The 22064-nt window shown below is 36.1% G+C and overlaps 1 protein-coding gene across 1 annotated transcript in view; it reads left to right on the top strand.

Moving 5' to 3' along the window:
• The window catches only part of SEMA3E (semaphorin 3E), a gene marked incomplete at both ends in the record, with an annotated part of 260253 nt that overhangs the window by 163240 nt on the left and 74949 nt on the right, over positions 1-22064 (top strand). The window contains 2 exons of the mRNA XM_079711567.1: positions 7653-7712; positions 10154-10273. Coding sequence (XP_079567693.1) covers positions 7653-7712; positions 10154-10273 — 180 coding nt within the window. The remainder of the gene's footprint in view (positions 1-7652; positions 7713-10153; positions 10274-22064) is intronic.

Raw genomic sequence — 22064 nt, 5'->3', positions numbered from 1 at the left:
TTGCTTTAGCAGCAGCATGCTGGGTAAATGGAAGGAAGAGGAGAATAGGGCCATGAGGCCAGTAAGTAGCAGTTAGAACTTAAAACCAGGTTCACTTGTCTTAGACGCCTAAGGTCTTTCCACCACGTCACGGCGTTGAGAACCAGGCTGCTGCTCTGGTGTGAACTCCGTGTCTCCCGAGGTGGTCTTCAGGGTACTGTTAGTTCTGCCTTTTGTCATGAGGTGTCTGTTTCCTCTTGGTTCTTATTCCCTTTGCATGACTAACGTTTACCTTCGTAATGGTTAAGAGACTAGTGGAACAGTTAGTGGTTGGTGACAGTAGTGGAGGAAAACCACTGACAAGTGCGAGAAGGAACTGTCTCCCCCTTGTTAGCTTAACGGCAAAGTTGAGTGCCCCACGAGGCTCCGGTATTCAACCACAGGTCAGGGACTAACTTGTCCGTCTCCTATCGACATAGCCCCTTGCAATCTGTGCACATTTGAGAAATACTGCGATTCCTGAAAAACAAATCAAAATTATTCTCAGGGAGGTAGCAATACTAGTTTGAGGTATAAAATCTTCTTTTCTTTTTTCATTTCATGAAGAAATCAAAAGTGGAAATGTTTGTTTATTTAAACTGTATATTATAGGACTTCATAAAACATTCCATATTTAGTAATAAATATTCACTTTAACAAATTTTCACCCCTGGCTTTCTCCAAGTTTCTAAATTTCAGCTTTTTTTTCCTAAAATTACTCTCACCACTATTATTTTAAGGTAAAGTTACACTACTTAATTTGGATATCTCTAAATATAACTCAGTCACTTCTGTTTGTAAAAATATTTATACTTTTCCCATTTACTCAACTTTACTGAATCCAAGGTGAAAAAAATGCTTGAATTTTAGAATTTAATTTTTTTTAAGTGAGAGAGAGGCATTAAAATCTAATTTGCATATAAAATGGCAAATGGTATTTCACATTAATGATGGCAATTTAGTAAATTTCATCCATTAAAAAGGACATACACAAGGCCAAAAATGTTTGTGTCATAATAATAGTGTTCTAATTCAAAAGCTTTGGATTATGAACATTTCAAGAACAAATCTTGTCTATAGTCCAAAAGATTATAATTCTGGTATACAAACGACTTGAATAATGACAGCCATTGTAATTAAGTATAAAAGCATAAGCAGTAAGGATAACATGTGTCAGGTTAAAACTACCATTTATAAACCATTAGGCCTCTTTTAATTTGTTATACTCAATCTATTTTCTTGATTTTAATGACATTTATAGGACCTTTAATTAAAATATACATTGATGGACACTGGTACTATATATAGATATAAAATATATAAAGAAAAACTAAAATATAAGCAAACATTTTTCATTAGAATAATAGAATTAGGTAGAGAATATTAGATGAAGTTATAATAGTGTCTTAATCACTTAAATGTATTCCAAGGAAGAGAGATTTATATTACCTGGATCATTTTATTTAATTTTTTTAATAAAAAAGGAAATAATGTTTTTTAGACAGTTAAATTATTGTTTCTTTGTTCATTTGTTTTTGCTCTCCAAAATCTCTGAGTGTCCTAACATCTTGTAACAATAGAATGGTTAAATCCTTAATCCTGGTGTAATTAGGAGACTCAATAGGGAGTCCTGGAAAGAATTACTTTGTAATTTAATTTTTATTTTATTTTATTGTTCTCCTTTGAGTTATGCAAGAATAGTAAATGGCCTGTTAAAGTGCATTGGAACAATTAAATTACACTGTAGGAGTATTGTGATGAAATGATGTGTATTTAACCTTCTGCTTTTTGTACCTTTCTTGGTGCAGAGAATTTAGAGATGTCATTACACCCTGTTGCTTAACTGCCTTTAAAAATGTTTTATGCAGAACAAATAACCTAATTTTATGGGATTTTGTTGATGCTACTCTGGAGCAGAACCAAAAGGCATCCTTACTGCCAAAACAAATGAGGAAAATCATTTCCCTTACTGTCTTGGCAGAACATTTGTACTTGATGGCTTTAAAATAACTTTTGATTTCCAGTGAGATCATTCTCTTATCTTTTCTCACCTGAGTGGACCTTTGAATGCAGTCCTGAGCCTGTTAAATTTTGTTAAAAAAAAAAAAAAAGAAAGAAACCAAAGCAAACTAATGTATAAACAACAACAAAAGCAAAACTTGAATAAATATATAATGACATTGTTCATTTGGAGAGCTCCCCTGTGTTACACTTTAGTGGTGAGTGTACATAATTTAATCTTCTACCTCTCTCCCTTCCATGGACCCAGAGTGATCTGGTTAATACCCTTTTCTCTGCCCTCAGAAACCCTGCCAGTCTTGCAAACTTGCTAAATCCTGCAGGATTTCCTCCCTGATTAGACTGGAAAATGTTACTTGTCTCATTTGTTTGACACTGCTTGCAGCATTTTCATGTCAGTGAATCTATATCTCAAACTTTATTGTAGGATCCTTTACTGAATTGACTTTTTGAAGAATGTGATAAAGAAATGTTGACTGATACAAGTCTGCCCATAGACAATGAATGAGCAGTGATTGCATTTAAGGCCTTGTGCCAGGTAGGCATTTTAGGGCTGTGGAAATAAGTCACTGCCTTGCCCTCTGTAACTTATAGCCCTAATAAGAGAGCTAAAATTGAGTACACATATCATTATAGTCATAGATAGAAAAAGTAAGAAAAGCAATATAGAGGATCAAAGGAAGGAGACATATTATCTGTTGAAAAAGTTAATCAGGAAACGTCTTCTAAGACGTGCCTGAAATAATGATTTCATTATTCCTAGAGCAACTGCCACTATTAGGTTTGCTGCTAGAAACAACACGTGTTTTGGCAATCCTAGAAAAGCCATGTATTGTCTTCGCCACCACATAATATATGATCTTTTGTTTGTGTCAAGAACTGTGAAGGGTCTGAAATTTTACCTTGCTTTTAAGACAACACGTTAGCCTGTCTTAGTTTCATTGATGCTGGCAGAAGACAACGCCTGGGCTAGAGACAGAGGACTCTGTCACTCACAGGGCAGCAGACAGCATGAGCCTTGTGTTTCCATCTTGTCTTTCCCTCCTCAAGTCCCATAGGGGATGGGCAAAGCAGCCTAAGTAGACACTGTACACACAGTGAATTTGTATCATACCCACTTTACCAACCTCCAGCTCAGAAAACTCCCAGTCTTACAAGGGATTTGCTAGCAAAGCTGTCCAACCTTTGCCCAGAGGGAGACATTATCTTTATTATCCTGGTCAGGAAACAAATCTTCTATTTGCCCTGAAGGGAGATTCTATCTCTGTCTTCCAAGGCTCTTTGAAAAGATAATGTGGAACAAAAGCTGTCAATAAAGTATAGGAATCCTCTAGAGAATTGCCCCCAGACAATATGTTCAAATAGTCCCCGAAATAATCCTTATGAAGCAATGATTGAGGAGAATGAGGTAATACTTGAGGTTGTTCTATTGTCTGGATACTATTTCAACATTGAAAAGCTGAACTTTGGTATATTTTTCCAAGGAATTAGTTATCTAATACTTTGAAATTGTAGAACTACAGTTTAAAGAAGTCACCGTTTTACATAATGATGAAAAATGAATAAAAAAAGATGCTAATATTCTAAGAAGAAAAACCCTGCATCTCCTAAATTAAAGGTGTTAAGAATATAAAAGCATTATTCTGCTCTACTGATGAGGTATTCTCTGATTTATTCATGTCAATAAGCAAATTAGTCATGAAAATCTTTCCAATGATGGATGATCCTAAAATGAATTTGTATTTTGAATTTGTATTTACACACACATATACATTCTAGCATATCCTTTTGAATAATTTATGCATCCACAGTAAAATTATAATTCCAAAACCAAATTGAATCTCAAATTAGAATGAGTTTTAGAAATCATCTGAGAAAACCTACTGCTCAGTGCCTGAATTTTTTCCAGAATAAAGGATCAGTGAAGTTTATAAATTCTACAGCTTCACTTCCAGGATCCTATTGTCAAGTGGTGTTGGTAACCTCCCTCAGGCTGATGTTAAGCCTGAAGTTGAACCTGACATTGTCTTATTTATGTGATATCTTTCCTGAATCATATATAATCCACTGATAGATCTACTGCTATAATGAAGAACATTGATTCTAGGGTATTCTATGTGTGCTTTGGACTTTTTAGTTGGTTTTCTTTTATGTCCCTACTTTTTTCCTTTTGTCTTTTTTCTATGTTGTAACATAACAAAAAGAGCTTGTGTTTTTATTTAAAGGTTTATATACTGCACTATGAAAGCAAAGGAACACATGAATGCTGAATATTGTTAGTTAGAAACTTTAGGGGGCTCATTACACTAATAATAACATCGAAGTAATGTCGTATACCTATAGTTCAAACCATAGAGTGCTTACTCCTATGATAATAAATTTAGAGTCATAAAAGGATCATCATAATCAAATGCTATTGTCACCACTTTTATAAATCCCCAATATTTTTCATGTATCAGGGCCTGGATTTGACTATGTAATGTGTGAGTTAAGTGACAAACCTCTTCCCCATCTAGCATATACATGCCTAACCTGATATTGTATGGGACACAGCTTTTTTAAAAATCTTAAATTTTGACCATATTTGGAATTCAAACATGTATATCAGATTTCAAAAACTAAAATGCCTACAGGGGCCACTTAGGTAAAAGAAAAGTCTGAAGAGAATCAGAGAGTGCCTGTCCCATTGAAAGAAGACTTCAGACTCAACTCCAGAAGAATGGTGCCACATAGGAAGGCATGCCTGTTGCTTGCCTTTTAGATTTTTCTAGAGACACCAGAAATCTAGATTTTTATGCAAAATGTCTCACTTTTGAATGTTGGGCAGTAGTTTAAAAATAATTAAACAGTCCTCACTAAATAAAAATATCTTCAATCAGCAGCATCTAGTATGTAGTTCAATAACCAGAAAGTCCTTCCAGACTAGCAGAGCACAGGATAGGATGGTGGTGGGTGGAAGAAGGGGAGACATCAGGGAGAGATAATAGAGACCTTTAGGGAACAAACTGCCTTAGATAGGAAGGCAATTGGTCTTATTGGCACAGGTGGAGCAATATAGTCTAATATATATGACCACTGATACCGGCTAGTAGGATGCTGTAGCTGAACTCTTCTTAATCCAGGACCTGAGGCTCTTAATCATCCTGAGGAGAAAAAAGCTATTTTTAGAAATATTAATAATGTCTTAAGAGACCCAGTCTACTCTACTGGGAAATTTCTACTCATTCACCAAAATGTTCACTTGAGAATGGAAGATGATTGCCTACAAAAAGAAGGGAGCCAAAGCAATGTCCATGTAGCCTGGCTCAAAGCAGCCGTAGAGGCAGGAGAGGAAGAGAGAACATCTTAGGAGTCCTGTACACCAGGGCACGTGAATCCAAGGCACAGGTCTTTGGAGGCTATGAACTAAAAACTATAGGGGGTTCTGGTGAAAGTCAGCATGGCTCAAAATAGAATTCATCATCGCTGACCAGCAGAGCCCATGAAGATGATACATTAGCGTGAGAAGGTGATCCCATGGAATTCAGAAAGAGACACAAGAAAGGGAGCCGATTGAGCTTTTTTGGTCGGGGGAGGGGGAGTGATTGATCCAGCAGGTGAGGGGATAAGCTATTAACTGGGAGGCTTTTAGATCTTGAGGCACAGGAAACATTTAAGAACTTACCAGTTGCTACAATTACTTAAGGGAATTGTATACCTTGGTTCCCATCCATAGATCTGCACTGTGGAGTTGGACAGAGAAATATGCATTTTTTTTAAAAAGAAGCTCCCAAATAATACTTAGGTAAAGTTCTGGTAAGGATTAAATTAAATGTTGAATCTGAAGTGCTCAGTACAGAAGTTAGAAAGCTGACAATGCCAAGTGTCAGTGAGGATTGCTGGTAGAGTATAAACATGTCACCATTCTGGAGAGCAACCTGACACCACAGGAAAACATTAAATGTATGCTTTGCTAAGACCCAGTAATTCTGCTCCTGGTTATACGTACCAGTGGTATTCTTATACAGATCCCAGAGGGCCGTGTACAAAGATGTGCTGCTGCTTTTGGGGGGGGGGGGAGTGGTTCTTGTCAATAAAGTACTTTATTAAAACAAAACAGACTTGTGGTAAGAAGCCTTTTCCCAAAGTAGCTTATACACCATCACTTCTGGTGTAGTCACTGCAACTGAAATGAGCTGTTCATGGAGATCATAAGCATTAAAATGACTCCTCTAGGCTTTATTGGGAGAAGATGTGCTGATGTTTGCTGTGGTGGAGATTTGGAGACAATTTGGGTGCCCTCATTGGGAGAGTAGAAGAGGGAATATGGGGGAGCCATACCCCAAATATTACAAAGCAGTTAGAAACAACAGACTGTATGTATACATAGGGCTTTGTAGAGGGGTCTTCAAAACCCAGTTCTTAGTATAAAAGATGAGAAAGACTTTACATAAATTAAAATATACCATTTACACAAATTAAAAAATACACAAAAAGCAATATACACTTTATAAGAACATATTCAAACAACAAAAAAACTATTAGTCTTCCCAGGAGCAATTTACAGTGATTGCCTCCTGGAGGGATGCAGGGAGAACATGGAGGGGGGAAGGGAAGGAAATAAATAGATAATTAAAATAAGAGAGGGACCTTTTAAGACCAATGATAATAATGAGCCCTCAGTTGCATAGTATAACACGCTCAAACCTCTGCACATGAGTTTATAAAGTAGAAGAAAGAAAAACTAAAGTTCTTGCCACGCTGTCTGGCACATGGTGTGATTAATCTATCATTTAAGCAAAAAGAGGAACAGAAACAATCTGAGAAAAGAAAAGCATAGAGAAAACCATTTCTTTCATTCCAAAGGAAAAAAAAAAAAACTTCACAGTTAAACATTTGTGGAATTAGATTTAAAAAGTACTTAATGATTTCTGCCTGTGGTCCCAGCAAAGTGCTAGGCACTATTTGAGATGAAAAAGAGGTATTTAATATATTCTGTCTTCAATGAAGAAACCAACAAATTTGAAATATAATGAAAATTTCCTGAAATCCAGTGGGAAACTGGTAGAGTTAAATACTGTTTTAAAAATAATCAAAGATGTTTGTGGTGTATTATGAAGTGATACATTATAAACAGAGGATGAATTATAAATTCATTCATTATAAATCCTTTCGTTCTTTTGTGCACAAATGTTATTGAGAGTCCACCACACCAGGTTCAGTGTTAAGTGGTAAAAATGCAAAGGGAACTTAAGGAGGTTCCTGGCCTTTGGAGGGCAGACAAGTTCAGGAGAGAGATTGGACAGCAGAGGTCACAGCAGGTTAAATGCAGAGCAGTGCTGGTTGAAGTATGGGTGGCCTCTAAAGGCCTGAGACTTGAGATGAACCTTCAGAAAGATTAAAAAAATAATAATAAAGTTTAGCATAAAATAAAAGCTAAAAGATAAGTGTCTTAATTTGGCAAATAATGCCATAAAGAAGATAAAGTCTTGCTTGATCTTCTCAAAGAAGGAAGTAGAACCAACAAAAATAGAACAAAATAAAATGTATTGAATTGCTGAAAAAAAATGAAATGGTTTTTCAGTGTGGTTTATTTTTTATGCAGTTGCATAACAGTCCATTATCTTTTATTCCAGATACACTGGCCAAGTACAGCAGTAAAAACAGAAGAATGCATAATGAAAGGAAAAGATGCCGTGAGTATTATTCATTGTAAATTAAACAAATCATCAATTATAGTCATGGTCAGTGACAAAGGACTGAATCTCTAACCTTTTATTTGCTCCTAAAAAGCATATATGCAATTCATTTCAAGAATAAATATCTATCTCTCCATATATCTATAGATATATATATTGATATATACATATATATATCAATATATATGCACACATACATACATGTATATATACACATGTATACACATGCACATATGATATATACATGTACATTTTGTATATATATAATTACTTAAAAATTAATTTCAGTGTAGAGGTAGAGTAGGGCACCAAGGTACCATCTAGATCTTGGTTTTATTTTGTCTTATAATATTTTAGTCAACTCAGATTTATAAATTCCTTCTAGTCAGGCTTATCTCCTATGTATTGGGGAGAAAAATAATTTCAGGTAATTTCTTATTTTGAGGAAAAGCTAAGCACTGTCTTTGTGATATTTCATCTCACCCTGATTAGTAAATTAGAAACGAAGAAACTAAAGGAGAAAAAACAAAAAACTTGAAAGAAGATGGCAAAGGCAATAAACATGCTTTATATATTCCACATGTTTTGAAGATGTCTCCTACTGAACGAATCAATATTCTGTCTCTCCATAACTTCCCTGCAGCCTGTGAAAGGGAAGAGGTGGTCCAGCAGCAGCGGCCCTGCCGTAGTTGCTAACACACGAGTACGCGGGTGAAAGAACTTTTCACGTGCTAGGAGTAGCTGGCCGATGACACAATTCACAGCTTTGGAGGAAGGCATGCACAGCTCCTTTTGAAAGTTAACTCATCCTTTTTTTCAGTAAGAAAAAAATACCATGTAGAAATCTAACACACATTATACCAACTCCTGATTCTTGCAGCAACTGGGTAACAGCCAAGGGATGAGTCAAGACATTCTTGCTGCCTTAGTCTACAGCATGATGCTGAGTAATTGAACACATTCAGAGGCTGTGTCAATCTAAGCCCACCCGAGCCAAAATGTGGTCTAATTGGCTTACTCAAGATGTGACAGTTTCAAGACATGAGAAGCAGGTGCTTATAGCAATATGAAAATAGGATATTAGATTTTTCCCAACTATACCAGTCATATAGAGACTAGGATGCTGCATGAAGGGGAAATTAAAGGAATAAGTCTATCGGTGTGCCCCAGATAATCGGTTCAGTAGTGTGTTACTTGTTCTTACCAAGGGAATGCTATATTCTGAATCACTTACGATGAGATAGTTCTGCTGGCTTTTTCATCCTAATACTGTTGTATGAGAGAATTTAAAAGTCAGAATCTGACCTTATAAAACATAATATATACTGACTATTGCATGTACTGTGAAAGTGATATTTAGCAATAAAAGGGTTTAGTATTTCTCTCATAATTTAAATGAACTAACAGTACCTGATTTGCCAACAAGGTATTTGCTAAAATTAATTTAGTGAAGTTAGTCTGAAGTAATTTTAAACTTTTTTTCATTCAGCATACTCACCTAATGACTGATCTACTAAAAGTTTGTTACACATGGAGTGTGTATCAGGTACTGGGTTTGATTAACTACAGAATACAAAGATGTGCAAAATCAAGATTCTGTCCTTGATAAGATTACAGTTGAATCCATTAGGGGCAAACTAGAGCTCTGGGGCCAAATGTGACCTGCCATAAATGAAGTTTTGTTGGAACACTTCCATATACATTCATTTTTCTGTTGTCAACGGCTGCTTTTATGCTATAGCTGCAGAAGTAAATAGTTGCAGCAGAGACCAGATGGCCCATCAAACTAATTATATTTACTCTCTGGTCCTTTATAGAAAAAGTTTGCTGATCTCAGTACTGTAATCTTATAGTGATAGGTATAAAATGTTATTTTTATCATTTAGCTTTCTATCTGTTTACTTGAAAATTCTCTATGAAAGTACTTTATATGAATTTATAAGTTTGAAGATATAAGACTTATTTTCCCAAACATCAAAACTCTGTAGTGCCCTAAGGTCTGCATATGTTCCCTTAAGGGTAATGAAGCTTTTTCTAGTTATTTGTTTTCTGACTTTATGCTGATTCATTGTTTATATGAAATTTTAAAAAATAACAGGTTTGGGAAGAATTTAATTATTTAGTGAAACATATTGCCATGTAAATCTTTATACCTGGATAAATTTCTGAACAGTGCTTTTTAAAAAATTCCTCATGTACTAGAATACATGAAAATGATACACTCGCATTATTAATGTAATTCATACATCGCTGTATTGGTCACCTCTGTCTCTTCTTCCACTGGTCCTTGTCTTCTTTTCATCTGCTCCCTTTGCCTTCTCTAACCAAACGCGGATTATACATGAGATTTCTAGGGCTCGGAAAAGCAAAAATCAAAAAAGAACTAAACATAGTCATTACACTAACCAATTTCTTTTTTTTTTTTTTTCCTGCTTTAGAGTGAGTGTGCAAATTATGTTCGGGTTTTGCATCACTATAATAGGACGCACCTTCTGACCTGTGGTACTGGAGCTTTTGACCCCCTTTGTGCCTTCATCAGAGTTGGATACCATTTAGAGGTATGATGATTTCATTCATTGCTCTCAATGAATTATCAAAAGTAATGCTTAAAAGAACTTTGTTTTAAAAGAGAGGTTGTGGCATTTCTTCCTACAAAAGAGAAAAGCATTTGTGATCTTCTGATTAAGCTTGCTTGAGTCAGATAAGCAATCTCTCTGGGGCTTTAAAATTCTTGCCAGCGACAAAATCTGTGAACCAATTAATTCTTTATGTATTCATTCACTGAAGAATTTCATTTACTTAATTTGTCCGCTTAAAAATATTTCTTAATATCAAACTGTGTTCTCTGTTGTCTTCTTATATAAAATTTTATTGGTGTAAGTGCCAAACTAGAATGAATATGTGTATATATGAACATATATATACAAGCATATATGAAAATAAATTTATATAAATAAAATTACTACATGCAGTATTTTTTAAAAGACATGCAAGGCTTGCTAATCCTGTAATGACTCCTTTTCTTGGCCAGGTGAGGTGGGAGAGGTAGAGTTGGGCTGGGGGGAGATTGCAAACTGACTTAAGATAAACTTTACTTGATGAGAGCTATACATGTCCTCCCCTGAGACCCCACCACTAGATGGTATGGTATCATGAAAGCAAATCCCAACTGAATTCTGCCACATACAACACATTATATATACTAACAAGCAGGCTTGACATTCAGTCATATAAGCAGTTTCAACAAACTGAGTAAACTCTCAGCTTTGGTTTATTTAGGCACATTTTCAAGCACCTTACATCACAGTTTCACTGTGAATAAACATACTAAACAATATACTGATGTCAGGATCTGTTACCTTCCCTTGTGGTCAGAAGGCAGAATCCTGCATCAAGATGGGACACAGATAAAGCAGAGCTCTGGATGATCTGTAGTTAAGCAGCTAGACTCTCTCTCTCGCTCTCTCTCTCTTTTTTTTTTTTTTTAATTCAAGTATAGTTGATTTACAATGTTGGGCCAGTCTCTGCTGTGCAGCAGAGTGACTCAGTTCTACACACGTGGACCTTCTTTTTTTTAATATTCTTTTCCATTGTGGTTTGAATATAGTTCCCTGTGCTATAGAGTAGGACCTTGTGGTTGATCCGTCCTGTATAGAATAGCTTACATCTGCTACTCCCTTGATTCATGGACCCCATTTATGAAAGGGCAGCAGTGACTATAAAATATTTTCAGCCACCACATATGAAGAGCAACATTCATTTCACTAGTGAAAAATTATTTCTGATCTTCCTGATACTAGTTAACACGCAGGTGCACACATAATTAGCAGTATCTGAAGTGCTCACTCTAGCTGCCTTTGGAGAGTGCCCCTGATTGAGGCACTTCAGCTGTTAAGCATCCTTACAGGCAGGATTTTTGATTAGCATATTTTAAATGTTAACTAACCACCCCTAGTTGTAGATTAACGTTAAGTAGCGTACACAAACACATCACAGTATATCTACTAAATTATTTTAAAGAAACAATGCAGGTAATATAATAGGAGAATATTAGAAGGCAAGTAAGTCCAGTGCAAAGTCAGAATATTTACATATATACAAATATACAAAGTATACATATGTATATGCATATGTACATATGTGTATACAAACACAGGTATACATATATACAAAGTCAGAATATATACAACTTGTGATGTAGATTTATTGGTGACAGATCCTCTCAGTTTTCATTTATCTGAAAACGCTTTCATTTCATTTATTTTTGAAGGATATTTTCCCTGGATATAGAATTCTGGGTTAACTTTTTTTTTTTTCTTTAAGCGTCTCAGAAATGCCTTATTGTCGGCTAATCTCTTTCTCATGTAGATTTAGGTTTCATTCATGCTGGTATTATCCTGTTTGTAACTGCTTTATCTTTCAAGATTTTATCTTTGGTTTTCAGTAGTTTCTCTATACTGTGCCTATGTGTGTGTGGTGGCAGTGTTGGAGAGATTGATATTTATATTTCTTGGGATACTAAGATTTTTGGATACAGAGTATATGTTTTACACCAAATTTTTGGCCGTTGTTTTTTCCAAATAATATCTCTGCCTCATTTTTTCTTTCCTCTCCTTCAGGGACTCATAGACAGATAGATAGATAGATAGACAGACAGACAGACTGACTGACTTTTGGGCAGTGTCCCACAGATCACCATGATTCTGTTCATTCTTATTCAATCTTTTTTTCCTCTGTTTTTCAAGTTGGATAAATACCTTTGATTTATTTTCCCTTTCTTCTGACATCTCCCATATGCTGTTAAGCCCACTCCATTAATGGTCCATGTAAATATTGTACTTTGCAGTTCTAGAACTTTCATTTTGTATATTTTCCATTTCTATCCTGAGTGCTTCCCCATATTTTTATTTATTATGACTCTATTTTCCTTTAAACTTTGGACATATTTTAATAGCAGTTTTAAAATCCCTGTGTGCTAATTTTAACATCTGGGTTACTTTAGGTTTGCATTGACTGTTTTTTCTCTTGACGATGAATCATATTTTCTTGTTTCTTTGCATGTCTAGTAATTTTTATTTTGTACTGGACACTATAGATTATTACTTTAATTCTTGATTCTGAACTCTGTTACCTTTGAAGAGAGTCTGTTTTTATTCTAGCAGACAGTTTACTTGGCTGGATCCACACTCAAAACTACCTTGCAATGGGCAGCATCCACGCATCTCTTGTAACTTTCCAGCCGCTGCTTTTCAGGGTCTGCTTGCACATGCAGTTCAGGTGTCAGCTAAGGACTTGGGAAAGAGTATATACACAGATCTCAGGGCGCCTCCTTCAGTTTCTGGATATGCCTTCTCACTTTTAAGTTGATCTGGATTTCTGTCCTATGCCTTTCCAAGCTAGAAGGTCTCTAGCTTTCTGCTTGAGTTCTAGCCATTCCTCCCCACATGAATTAGGACATTCCTTGAGTGAAAAACTCTCCAGTCTTTGTCTGCTCTTACTGAATCCACTGCCTTCAAATAATATTTTTTGTACTTTTTTACTTAGTTAATCATCATTATCTGTGGGAGTTAGTTCAGTACAAGCCTCATTGTCATTAGTAGACGTGGAACTCCATGTTATTCACCTTCATATACATAATGTTGAATATTTTGCTCATGTAATTATCTTAATATTAGGTCTGATTAAAAACATATTTTGAAAAAGATTCTGTGTGTGTCATAAAAGGAATATGTGGTCAGATGATAATAAGGGCAGTGAGAGATTTATTCCCAAAACTCCATTTGGAGGCTTGGTAAAATTTCATATGAGGGAATGAAAAATTACAAATTGTTATAGGCAAGGAAAATGTTTAAAAAACACAGAGATAGGCACATATGGAATAGGTTCACAGACATTAGTTGGTTGGGAAACAGCAGAAGATAAAGCTGGGGCAAATTGGTGGAGGATGTTGATGCTAGACAGTGGCATTCTGTAGGTATTTCTAAAAACAGCATGGAGACTAGGAAAGAGGTTAAGCAGAGTGTTTGATTGACATGTCATTAGTAATATGTAGCATTGATTCAAGCAGAGAGGGATGAAAGGCAGAGAGAAATTAAAGGGAACTATTATAAGAGTCTTAGTGAGAGATCATGAGGATATTTGAGTGTTGTCACAATAGCAAAGGAAAGGAAGTGTGGAGCTGATGTGAGAAGCCACTCAGCAGGACTTTATATAACTTAACATTTTATTGGATGTTGCTGACGAAAAGGAATCAAAAAACAATTCCAATTTTATTTGTTGATGATTGGGAAGAAAAACAAAGTCTAACAGCAAGAAGAAACTAAGAAGATAAGAGTATGTTTCTGTGAGAACATAAAAAATGCTCAGTGTTTCTCAGTTATAACTGTTTTATTTCCATGTACAGTTATATGAAATATTGATCCTGCAGCTAGGATAGGGTGTTATCAGAATAGGTTGAATTATTGAACCCTAGGGAGTTAATGGTCCCTGAAGGAGTCTCTCCTTTCTGTTTTTCTCTCTATCCCTCCTTCTCTATCTTATTTTTTTCTCTTGCTTTCCTTCTCTGCCATTCACTTTATCAAAGTAACTTGGAAAATGCCATTATTTAGGTGACAGTAGAATGTTTAGGGAATATCAATGTAAACAGACTGAGCAGACATAGTAGTATAAGGCAAATCATGTCAGTGCAAATTAGAATCACACTTGTAAGAGTGAAAGGAAAAAAATTAATAATAGACAACATTATCAGTGCTACAGAGAGGGCAGTTTTGGTAAAGGGATGAGAATTTAGAATGTAGGAGATGAAGAAGTGACTGAATTGTGATAAAGGCAATAATATTGCCTATTCAATCCAGAAATAGAATTGTTAAGGAAAAGAAATATGGAGAAGGATATAAAAAGTGTAGGAGCATTGAAAGGTTTTTCTTAGGATAGTAGATGGGGAAACTTAAGTTATTTATTGAACAAGAAGATATGATCACTTTCCTTCTTGGAGTTAAGGAGGGCTGGGTGGGAAGCAAGTTTGAGAAGGCGGGGGACTGTCTTATATTCAGTGGAGAGATCTCATTAACAGTTGGATGTAAAGGGCTATTTTTCAAGAGAGAAACCAGAACTAGAAATGCAGATTTGAGAATTAACAGCATATATATGTGTGAAAGCTGAGCCCTTTAGGTATGATATCATTGCTTAGGAAGAGAATTTGAGTAAAAAAGGGAAAATAGTTGAATATAGAGTCTGGAAACACCAATATTTGAAAGGCTAGTGGAGGAAGAAAAACCCACAAAGGAGACTAACAAGAAGTGACTAGAAAGGTTAGGAGGAACATAGGAGAGGGGGATGGCACAGAAATGAGGAAGTGATCAACAGTGTTACAAGTCTCAAAGTGTCATTGGACTTAGAAAGTCTTTGGAGACATTTATGAGAGGAGTTTCAGTAAAATGTGGATGCAAATCATGGTTTTCTGGCATAAAGGATTAAAGCCAACTTTCTCTTGAATCACTTTTGTCTCTTTCTTCATTTCATTATTTTTAATTTTTTCCTGAAGTATAATATAAATACAAGATGTACACGGCGTGTGAATGTATTGTTAGATCACGTCCACAAATTGAATACCCCTGTGTAACAGACACCCAGATTGAATCATTTCTTTTATTTTTTGCTTTTATTTGCACCTTTTCTTCCCTCATAGGTTGTAAACTCTTGGTTTTGTTTTATCTTTTTCTCTTATGCCCCTTCTAGTTTAGTCTTCATTTTCAAAATTATTTTTTCTTTTTATTTCAAAGTCCTTCCTGAACTCTGTCACTTCATTTTTCAGTTTTCCTAATTTTGATTTATGTGTTTTATTTCTTCTATCTTTTCTTAACTTCTGTTGAAATACTAAGTTATGTTTAATTCTCATCCACTTTGTGGCATGTCTGTTTGACAAACTTTCATTGTCTGTGGTAATGTTATTCTGTTTATTATTTTATCCTATGGTAACATTGTAGTAGATTCAGGTGGCATCTTCTTCTATTGCTCATTTTTATAAAAAATTAGTTCCTGAACTTCTAAAAGGAAAGTGTGGATCAGAGTAGATGTATGTCTAGCTTTACATTTTAGAACTCACCATTCTGTTTTGTTTTGTCAAGTTTTCAAAAATATTGAGATATTGATATAGATACAGATATATAGATATGGATATAGATATAGATATTCTTCTGGCCATGATCTTTTTCTCTTTTGTCTGGCTGTTGCTTTCCCTTGACCTTCTTTATCCCTCCTCTTGGACAAATTGTATTCCACTTCCAGCAGTTTCTTCTTGGAAGGGAAATGGGCTGGTTAATTTTGAGGATTCGTAGGACTCCATTCTTTCCTCAGGCCCCTTGAAATCACCCACAGATTGAATCAGCAAGAATTACTCCCAGGTTCACCTGACATTCTAAAGCGATGCTACACTACTAGTGAGCGCTTACTGGAAGTGTGAGAGTTATTTTCTTCTCACATTCGACAAAACCTGGTTGCTTCTCTCTGCTTCCTCTGGCAAGATGTTAATACCCTGTGTGTTTTATAGCTTGCAGTAGTTCATCCACACCTGCTGGTACTTAGGGGGCTCATGGAGATGTCTTAATAGCCACCTTGCTGTAGGTGTTGTCTGTGAGCTTGTCGTTTGGCATTTCTAGTTGATCCATCTGTTTTTCTGAGAGAACTTATGGAAAATAGAATGTATGCCTCTGCTGCTATCCTCTCAGAAATCTAATATTACCGAGTCCAATCTCGTACTGCTTGCTGCACGACAGGCCAATAAATCTAGAGATGGGTTGTTGGGGAAAAAGGAACAGTGACTTTATTCAGAAAGCCAGCAGACTGAGAAGGTGGTGGACTGGTGTTACAAAAAACCATCTTACCCGAGTGAGAATTCAGGCTTCTTTTATCCCAAAAGGGGAGAGGATATGGCAGGTTGTTGCAAACTTCTTGGTGCTGGAATCCTTTGTTCTTGCAGCTATTCACATAGGTCAGGTCACTGATGTTCCTGTAAACCTACAATAAGACAATTGTTATTCTCTGTTCTGCAACTTTTTATCTCTGTATGCATGAAAAGGAGTTATACCTTTAAAGGTCAGAGCCTGGAGAATGGGCTATGATATATACGTCAGGCTGTAGGCAACGTTCCTTTACAGAAGGTGCAGAGCCAGCATGACTAAGCACAGGCAACAGAGCACAAAGGTTAGAACTAAAGGAATAGATCCAGCATGGAGTCAGGTTTGTTCTTCTCTGTTACACTAAGAGTACCATTTATGTATTTATTTTTTAATTGTTTAATTTTTCAATTTTTGGCTGCATTGGGTCTTTGTTGCTGCACATGGGGTTTCTCTAGTTGCAGCGAGCGGGGCTACTCTTCGTTGTGGTGCGCGGGCTTGTCATTGCAGTGGCTTCACTTGTTGAGGAGCATGGGCTCTAGGCACACAGGCTTCAGTAGTTGTGGCACACGGGCTTAGTTGCTCCGCTGCATGTGGGATCTTCCCAGACCAGGCCTCGAACCCGTGTCCCCTGCATTGGCAGGCAGATTTTTAACCCCTGCACCACCAGAGAAGTCCCAAGAGTACTTTTTAAATAATAAAATGGTAGCAGGGAAGTCCGAAGAGTACTTTTTAAATAATAAAATGCTATACAAATACAAAGTACTATGTAAAATACTGCAAATTTATGTCTACTTCTAATTTTACTCACCTTTTATAGAAAATCTAAATTATGTGTTGAATATAGAGGTTCAGGCAAAAAGATCGCAGAGGTTCAGGTATAAAACAAGTTTCTAGAGAATTGGTAAAGGCCTTGAACTGCTGCAAAATAAAAATTGTTTTCATCACTTAACAACCTAAGTTTCTCTAAGAGCACAATGACTTTAGCTCAATGCTATTAGCATGCTACTATTTGTATTAGTTTTCTGTGTTGCAAAACAAACTACCACAAATTTGGCAGCTTAAAACAGCACACATTTATTATCTGACAGTTTCTGTGGGGCGGGAGGAGACCAGGCACTGCTTAGCTGGCTCCACTGCTCCACGTCTCTGAAGGCTGAAATCAGTGTGTTGCCTGGGCTGCCATGTTGCTGGAGCTCAGGGTCGTACTCCAGGTTCCTGTGGTTGTTGACACAATTCAGTTCTTTGCAGTTGTAGGATTCACGTCCCCATTTTCTTGATGGCTGTCACCCAGGGGCTGCTCTCTGCTCCTAAAGGCCCCCAGCAGTTCTTTGCCATGTGGCCCTATCACAATATGACAACATACTTCTTCGAAACCAGCAGGAGAATCTTTCTGTCCAATTTACTAAGGAGTCATATAGTATAACCTAACTATGAGAATTACTATACCATCACCATATAAAGTACTATAATGTAGAGGGGGGTTTCTACCGTATTTATAGGTCTTGTCCAAACCCAAGGGGTGGAGATTATACTAAACCTCTGTAAGAGGGTGTGGGAATATTGGGTGCCATTAGTATTCTGCCTACCATACTCTCATTTACATATCTTTATATGAAAGGAAGATTGTATTAATAAGTACAAGTGTTTTAAGAGGATGGTTCTGGGGGAGGCAAGGCAAAGGCACAGAGTGAAGGGTGAAAAATAAAAGTCATTCTTTTCTAAACTTTATCCATGGCTCTCCTCTTAAAAAAACAAACAAACAAACAAACAAACAAAAAAAAAACACCTAACATTCCTCCTTGTAAGAACTGTAAAGACTGAGGGGTGAATTTGTGGGCCGCCTCCAAATTTTGCCTGCTCAAAAATGGGAAAATTTGATTGTCTTTGAGAGCATAGCATTTGAATGTAGGTTGCTGTGGTATTTCATTAGTGTAGGGTAAATTTTCTCAGTGTATTTTAATTTAAAGCCTATTTATATCAGTTGTTAAGTATGCAGACTGTATTAGTCATACAAATGTGTCTGGCACCAAAGATAATAAATAACGCGCTTTTTGATTTTCAGTATATGATTTTGACGCATTTCATCTACTGCAGAAGGTAGCAGCTCAGCAACTTAAGATGGGATACTGTCAGCTTCAAAATCAAAAGGGTTATACATTAACTCAATCCAGTGTAAGTCTCTTTGAAAATACGTTAGGAACTGTACCCAAATAATGTTTTTTACCAAGTTCACATTTGTACTTCGTAGACTGGAAATTATGTATTTTTCTAGTTGTTTGTATTCCCTAGTTAAATATTTTCTGATGTGCAGTAAGAGATTACTATCCAGACATAACAGGTTCTTGCCTTTTAGAGTCATGTGTTTTGTATATTATCTCTTGGGTCCTTTAGAGCTTAAATCCTTTATTTTCAATAAATATTGAAAATATCTTGGGCTTCCCTGGTGGCGCAGTGGTTGAGAGTCCGCCTACCGATGCATGGGACACGGGTTCATGACCCGGTCCGGGAAGATCCCATGTGCTGTGGAGTGGCTGGGCCCGTGATCCATGGCTGCTGGGCCTGCACGTCCGGAGCCTGTGCTCCGCAGTGGGAGAGGCCACAGCAGTGAGAGACCCGCGTACTGAAATAAACAAACAAACAAACAAATAAATAAAATAAACTAAAATATCTTTTCAGGCAATAATACTTAAGTGTCCAAAATAGATTGAAACATACATGTTATGAGTACCTGGATTTTTATCAGATATATTTTCCTCACAGGTTCTTAATATTTGTTTAGTAGCAGATTTTTAAATTTTTATTTTCTACTTATAGTACAGAGTGAAAATCCCATTGGGAGAGCCAGCAAAACTAATAACAATTCCCAGAGGTTTAAAAAGTTACTCTCTTAGAGCTATATGACTGATCTTTGTAGTTTGTTTTACACAACTGAGATCAGTATAGCCATACATTTAATATTCTTTGTGTTTTTCACAAAGAAATATGCATATTTTGATATCACAAATTATTTTGTTTAATATCAACTCTTGTCACACCCAGCTTTTAAACACACAAAATTTCAAAGATTTTCAAATTTGTTCTCTTAAAGAGTTTCTGTTAGGTCCCTATTCATTTCTATTGGTTTACCTGCAATTATCTTAAAAGTAGGTAAAATAATGTTAAAGATAATAAATTTTAAATTATTTTGTAAAAATCTAGGGTGAGCATTAGCCATTTGAATAGAATAAATACATGAAAATTTACATTGAGTATTCAGCAGCATTTATTTTTTCAGGTAATTTTTATATATTAAATTAGCTATTAGCTAACAAAACTGTCTATATTATAATTTGTATCAAGATATTTGTATAAGCCTTGCTGGTCAAATGTTTTGAAGGGCAACTCTGGTCTGTAATTTCCTGATCTACTTATATGAAAATAATATATGGAAATGTTTTATTGATTTAAAACTTATGGCAATTTATATTCATTTCAAATAAGTGATTAAAAGGTTATATGTATGACTCTATGAAGTCAGGTTTATGTTTTATTCTGACCTCAGTCTATGAGGTTTTCATTCTGGAGACCATGTGTTGTACAGGTATTTTTGACTGGAGGTGTAATGAAAATTATAAGAAAAGAAAATAGCGATTACCTAACAATAATACTTTTTTGTTAAATTTATTTATTTTTGGCCACATTGGGTCTTGGTTGCTGCGCGCTGGCTTTCTCTAGTTGCGGCCAGCGGGGGCTGCTCTTCATTGCTGTGCGGAGCTTCTCATTGTGGTGGCTTCTCTTATAGCGGAGCACGGGCTCTAGTCTCGTGGGCTTCAGTAGCTGTGACATGCAGGCTCAGTAGTTGTGGCGCACTGGCTTATTTGCTCCGTGGCATGTGGTATCTTCCTGGACCAGGGATCGAATCTGTGTCCCCTGCATTGGCAGGTGGATTCTTAACCACTGCACCACCAGGGAAACCCCAATACTTTTTTTCTGAAGTAGGAAGAATGGAAATATTTTATCCATTGGAATAAATATTAAAAGTTAAATGTGAAAAAGGAAATTATACTATCATCATAGCTATCAAATAAGCAATAGTTCTGTTAAAAAGAAGACATCCTAAGAGTTACTATCACAAGGAAAAATATTATTTCTTTATTTTGTATCTTAAAAAAAGACAAAATTTTTTGAGTAGGTAAAGAAGGTTAATTAAATTTCTTATCACATTGTATCAAGATTTATTATTTAGAAACTAGCATTAGAAGACTTAAGTAGTAACCGATACTTTAAAAGAAATTATATCTATCTTGTCCATCAGGTGTTCAACCATTTTCTTCATTGTTTTTCTGCTTTCTTTACTGCAAATCAAAAGATATTTTTCAGTGCAGGTGATAGAAAACGTAATATTTCAACCCCTGGGACATAAAAAGGTGAGCATGACACTTTCTCCAGGAGCTTGCAGTCCATTATTTTTGTGATCTTTAATATCCCTAAGATTATTTTAAAATGTCTTTGATAAGGGGATTGTTCCTTCAAGGTCTTTCTCTCCTGTCAATCTTAATACTGAAAGCTGGTTACATGATCTTCTGGTGGGAAGGAAAACAGGATTCCCTGGGCTAGTTTTTGTTTGAGAATGATTATATGAAAGCTTTTGGAAAGGCAGACTGCTTGACACTCTTGTGCGTGCTCTGCATGTGAGGCAGTTAGTAAGAAACCCCACTCTCCAGCACCACGTGCCTGGGACCAAAGGGAAGGTGCAGAGAAAAGCAAGTGATGCTGTATTGCTGAGCCACTTTCCTATTGGCCCCTGGGGATAAGGGATCAGGAGAGGCTTATGCTGGTCCGGAACTCTACCTAATTAAAGAAGTAGCAGGCCAGATCCTCAGGGAGCAGTGAGCTCTGCCATGAGGGCTTTTTTTCCCACTTAGTACATAGAATACATGGAAAAGGTCAATCAAATAAAAAGTGAAAGTGCTCCAGTGCCAACATTTGCCCACCTCTTCTGTGGCACCCCTATGTTAATAGTTTGATATTTATTTTTCCAAACACGTGTGTGTATACGTGTAAGAGCAAAACACATACTCTACTTGAAGTTCTGATTTTGTTAATTTTTACTCAAAAATATTTCATAGACATTACTATTTATATATTTGGACATAATAATTCTATCTCATTCATTTAAATGGTGCATAGTATTTCATAGCATGAACCATAATGTAATTAAATGATTTATTTTTAAAACGTTAATTCTCAGCCTACAGCGAAACAGAGAATGAATGTGGTACTTAAGTGGTTGGGCACCTAACGGACAATCGAGCTTCTCATGGCTGTAGCCCAGTAAGCATTCATGTCTCTTTAATTTGATCAGACGTTATAAATTGGCAGCCATATGTCTGATTCATCTCACAGATGTGCTTTGTTTGTCACAGTGTTTCTTGTTTGTTTTCTTTTAAAGAGCCTACATTTGAAAACAGGT

This window comes from Hyperoodon ampullatus, assembly GCF_949752795.1.
Source record: "Hyperoodon ampullatus genome assembly, chromosome: 9".
NCBI lineage: Eukaryota > Metazoa > Chordata > Mammalia > Artiodactyla > Ziphiidae > Hyperoodon > Hyperoodon ampullatus.
The sequence above is the reverse complement of the archived record's forward strand: the minus strand, read 5'-3'. Positions and strand labels throughout refer to the sequence as shown.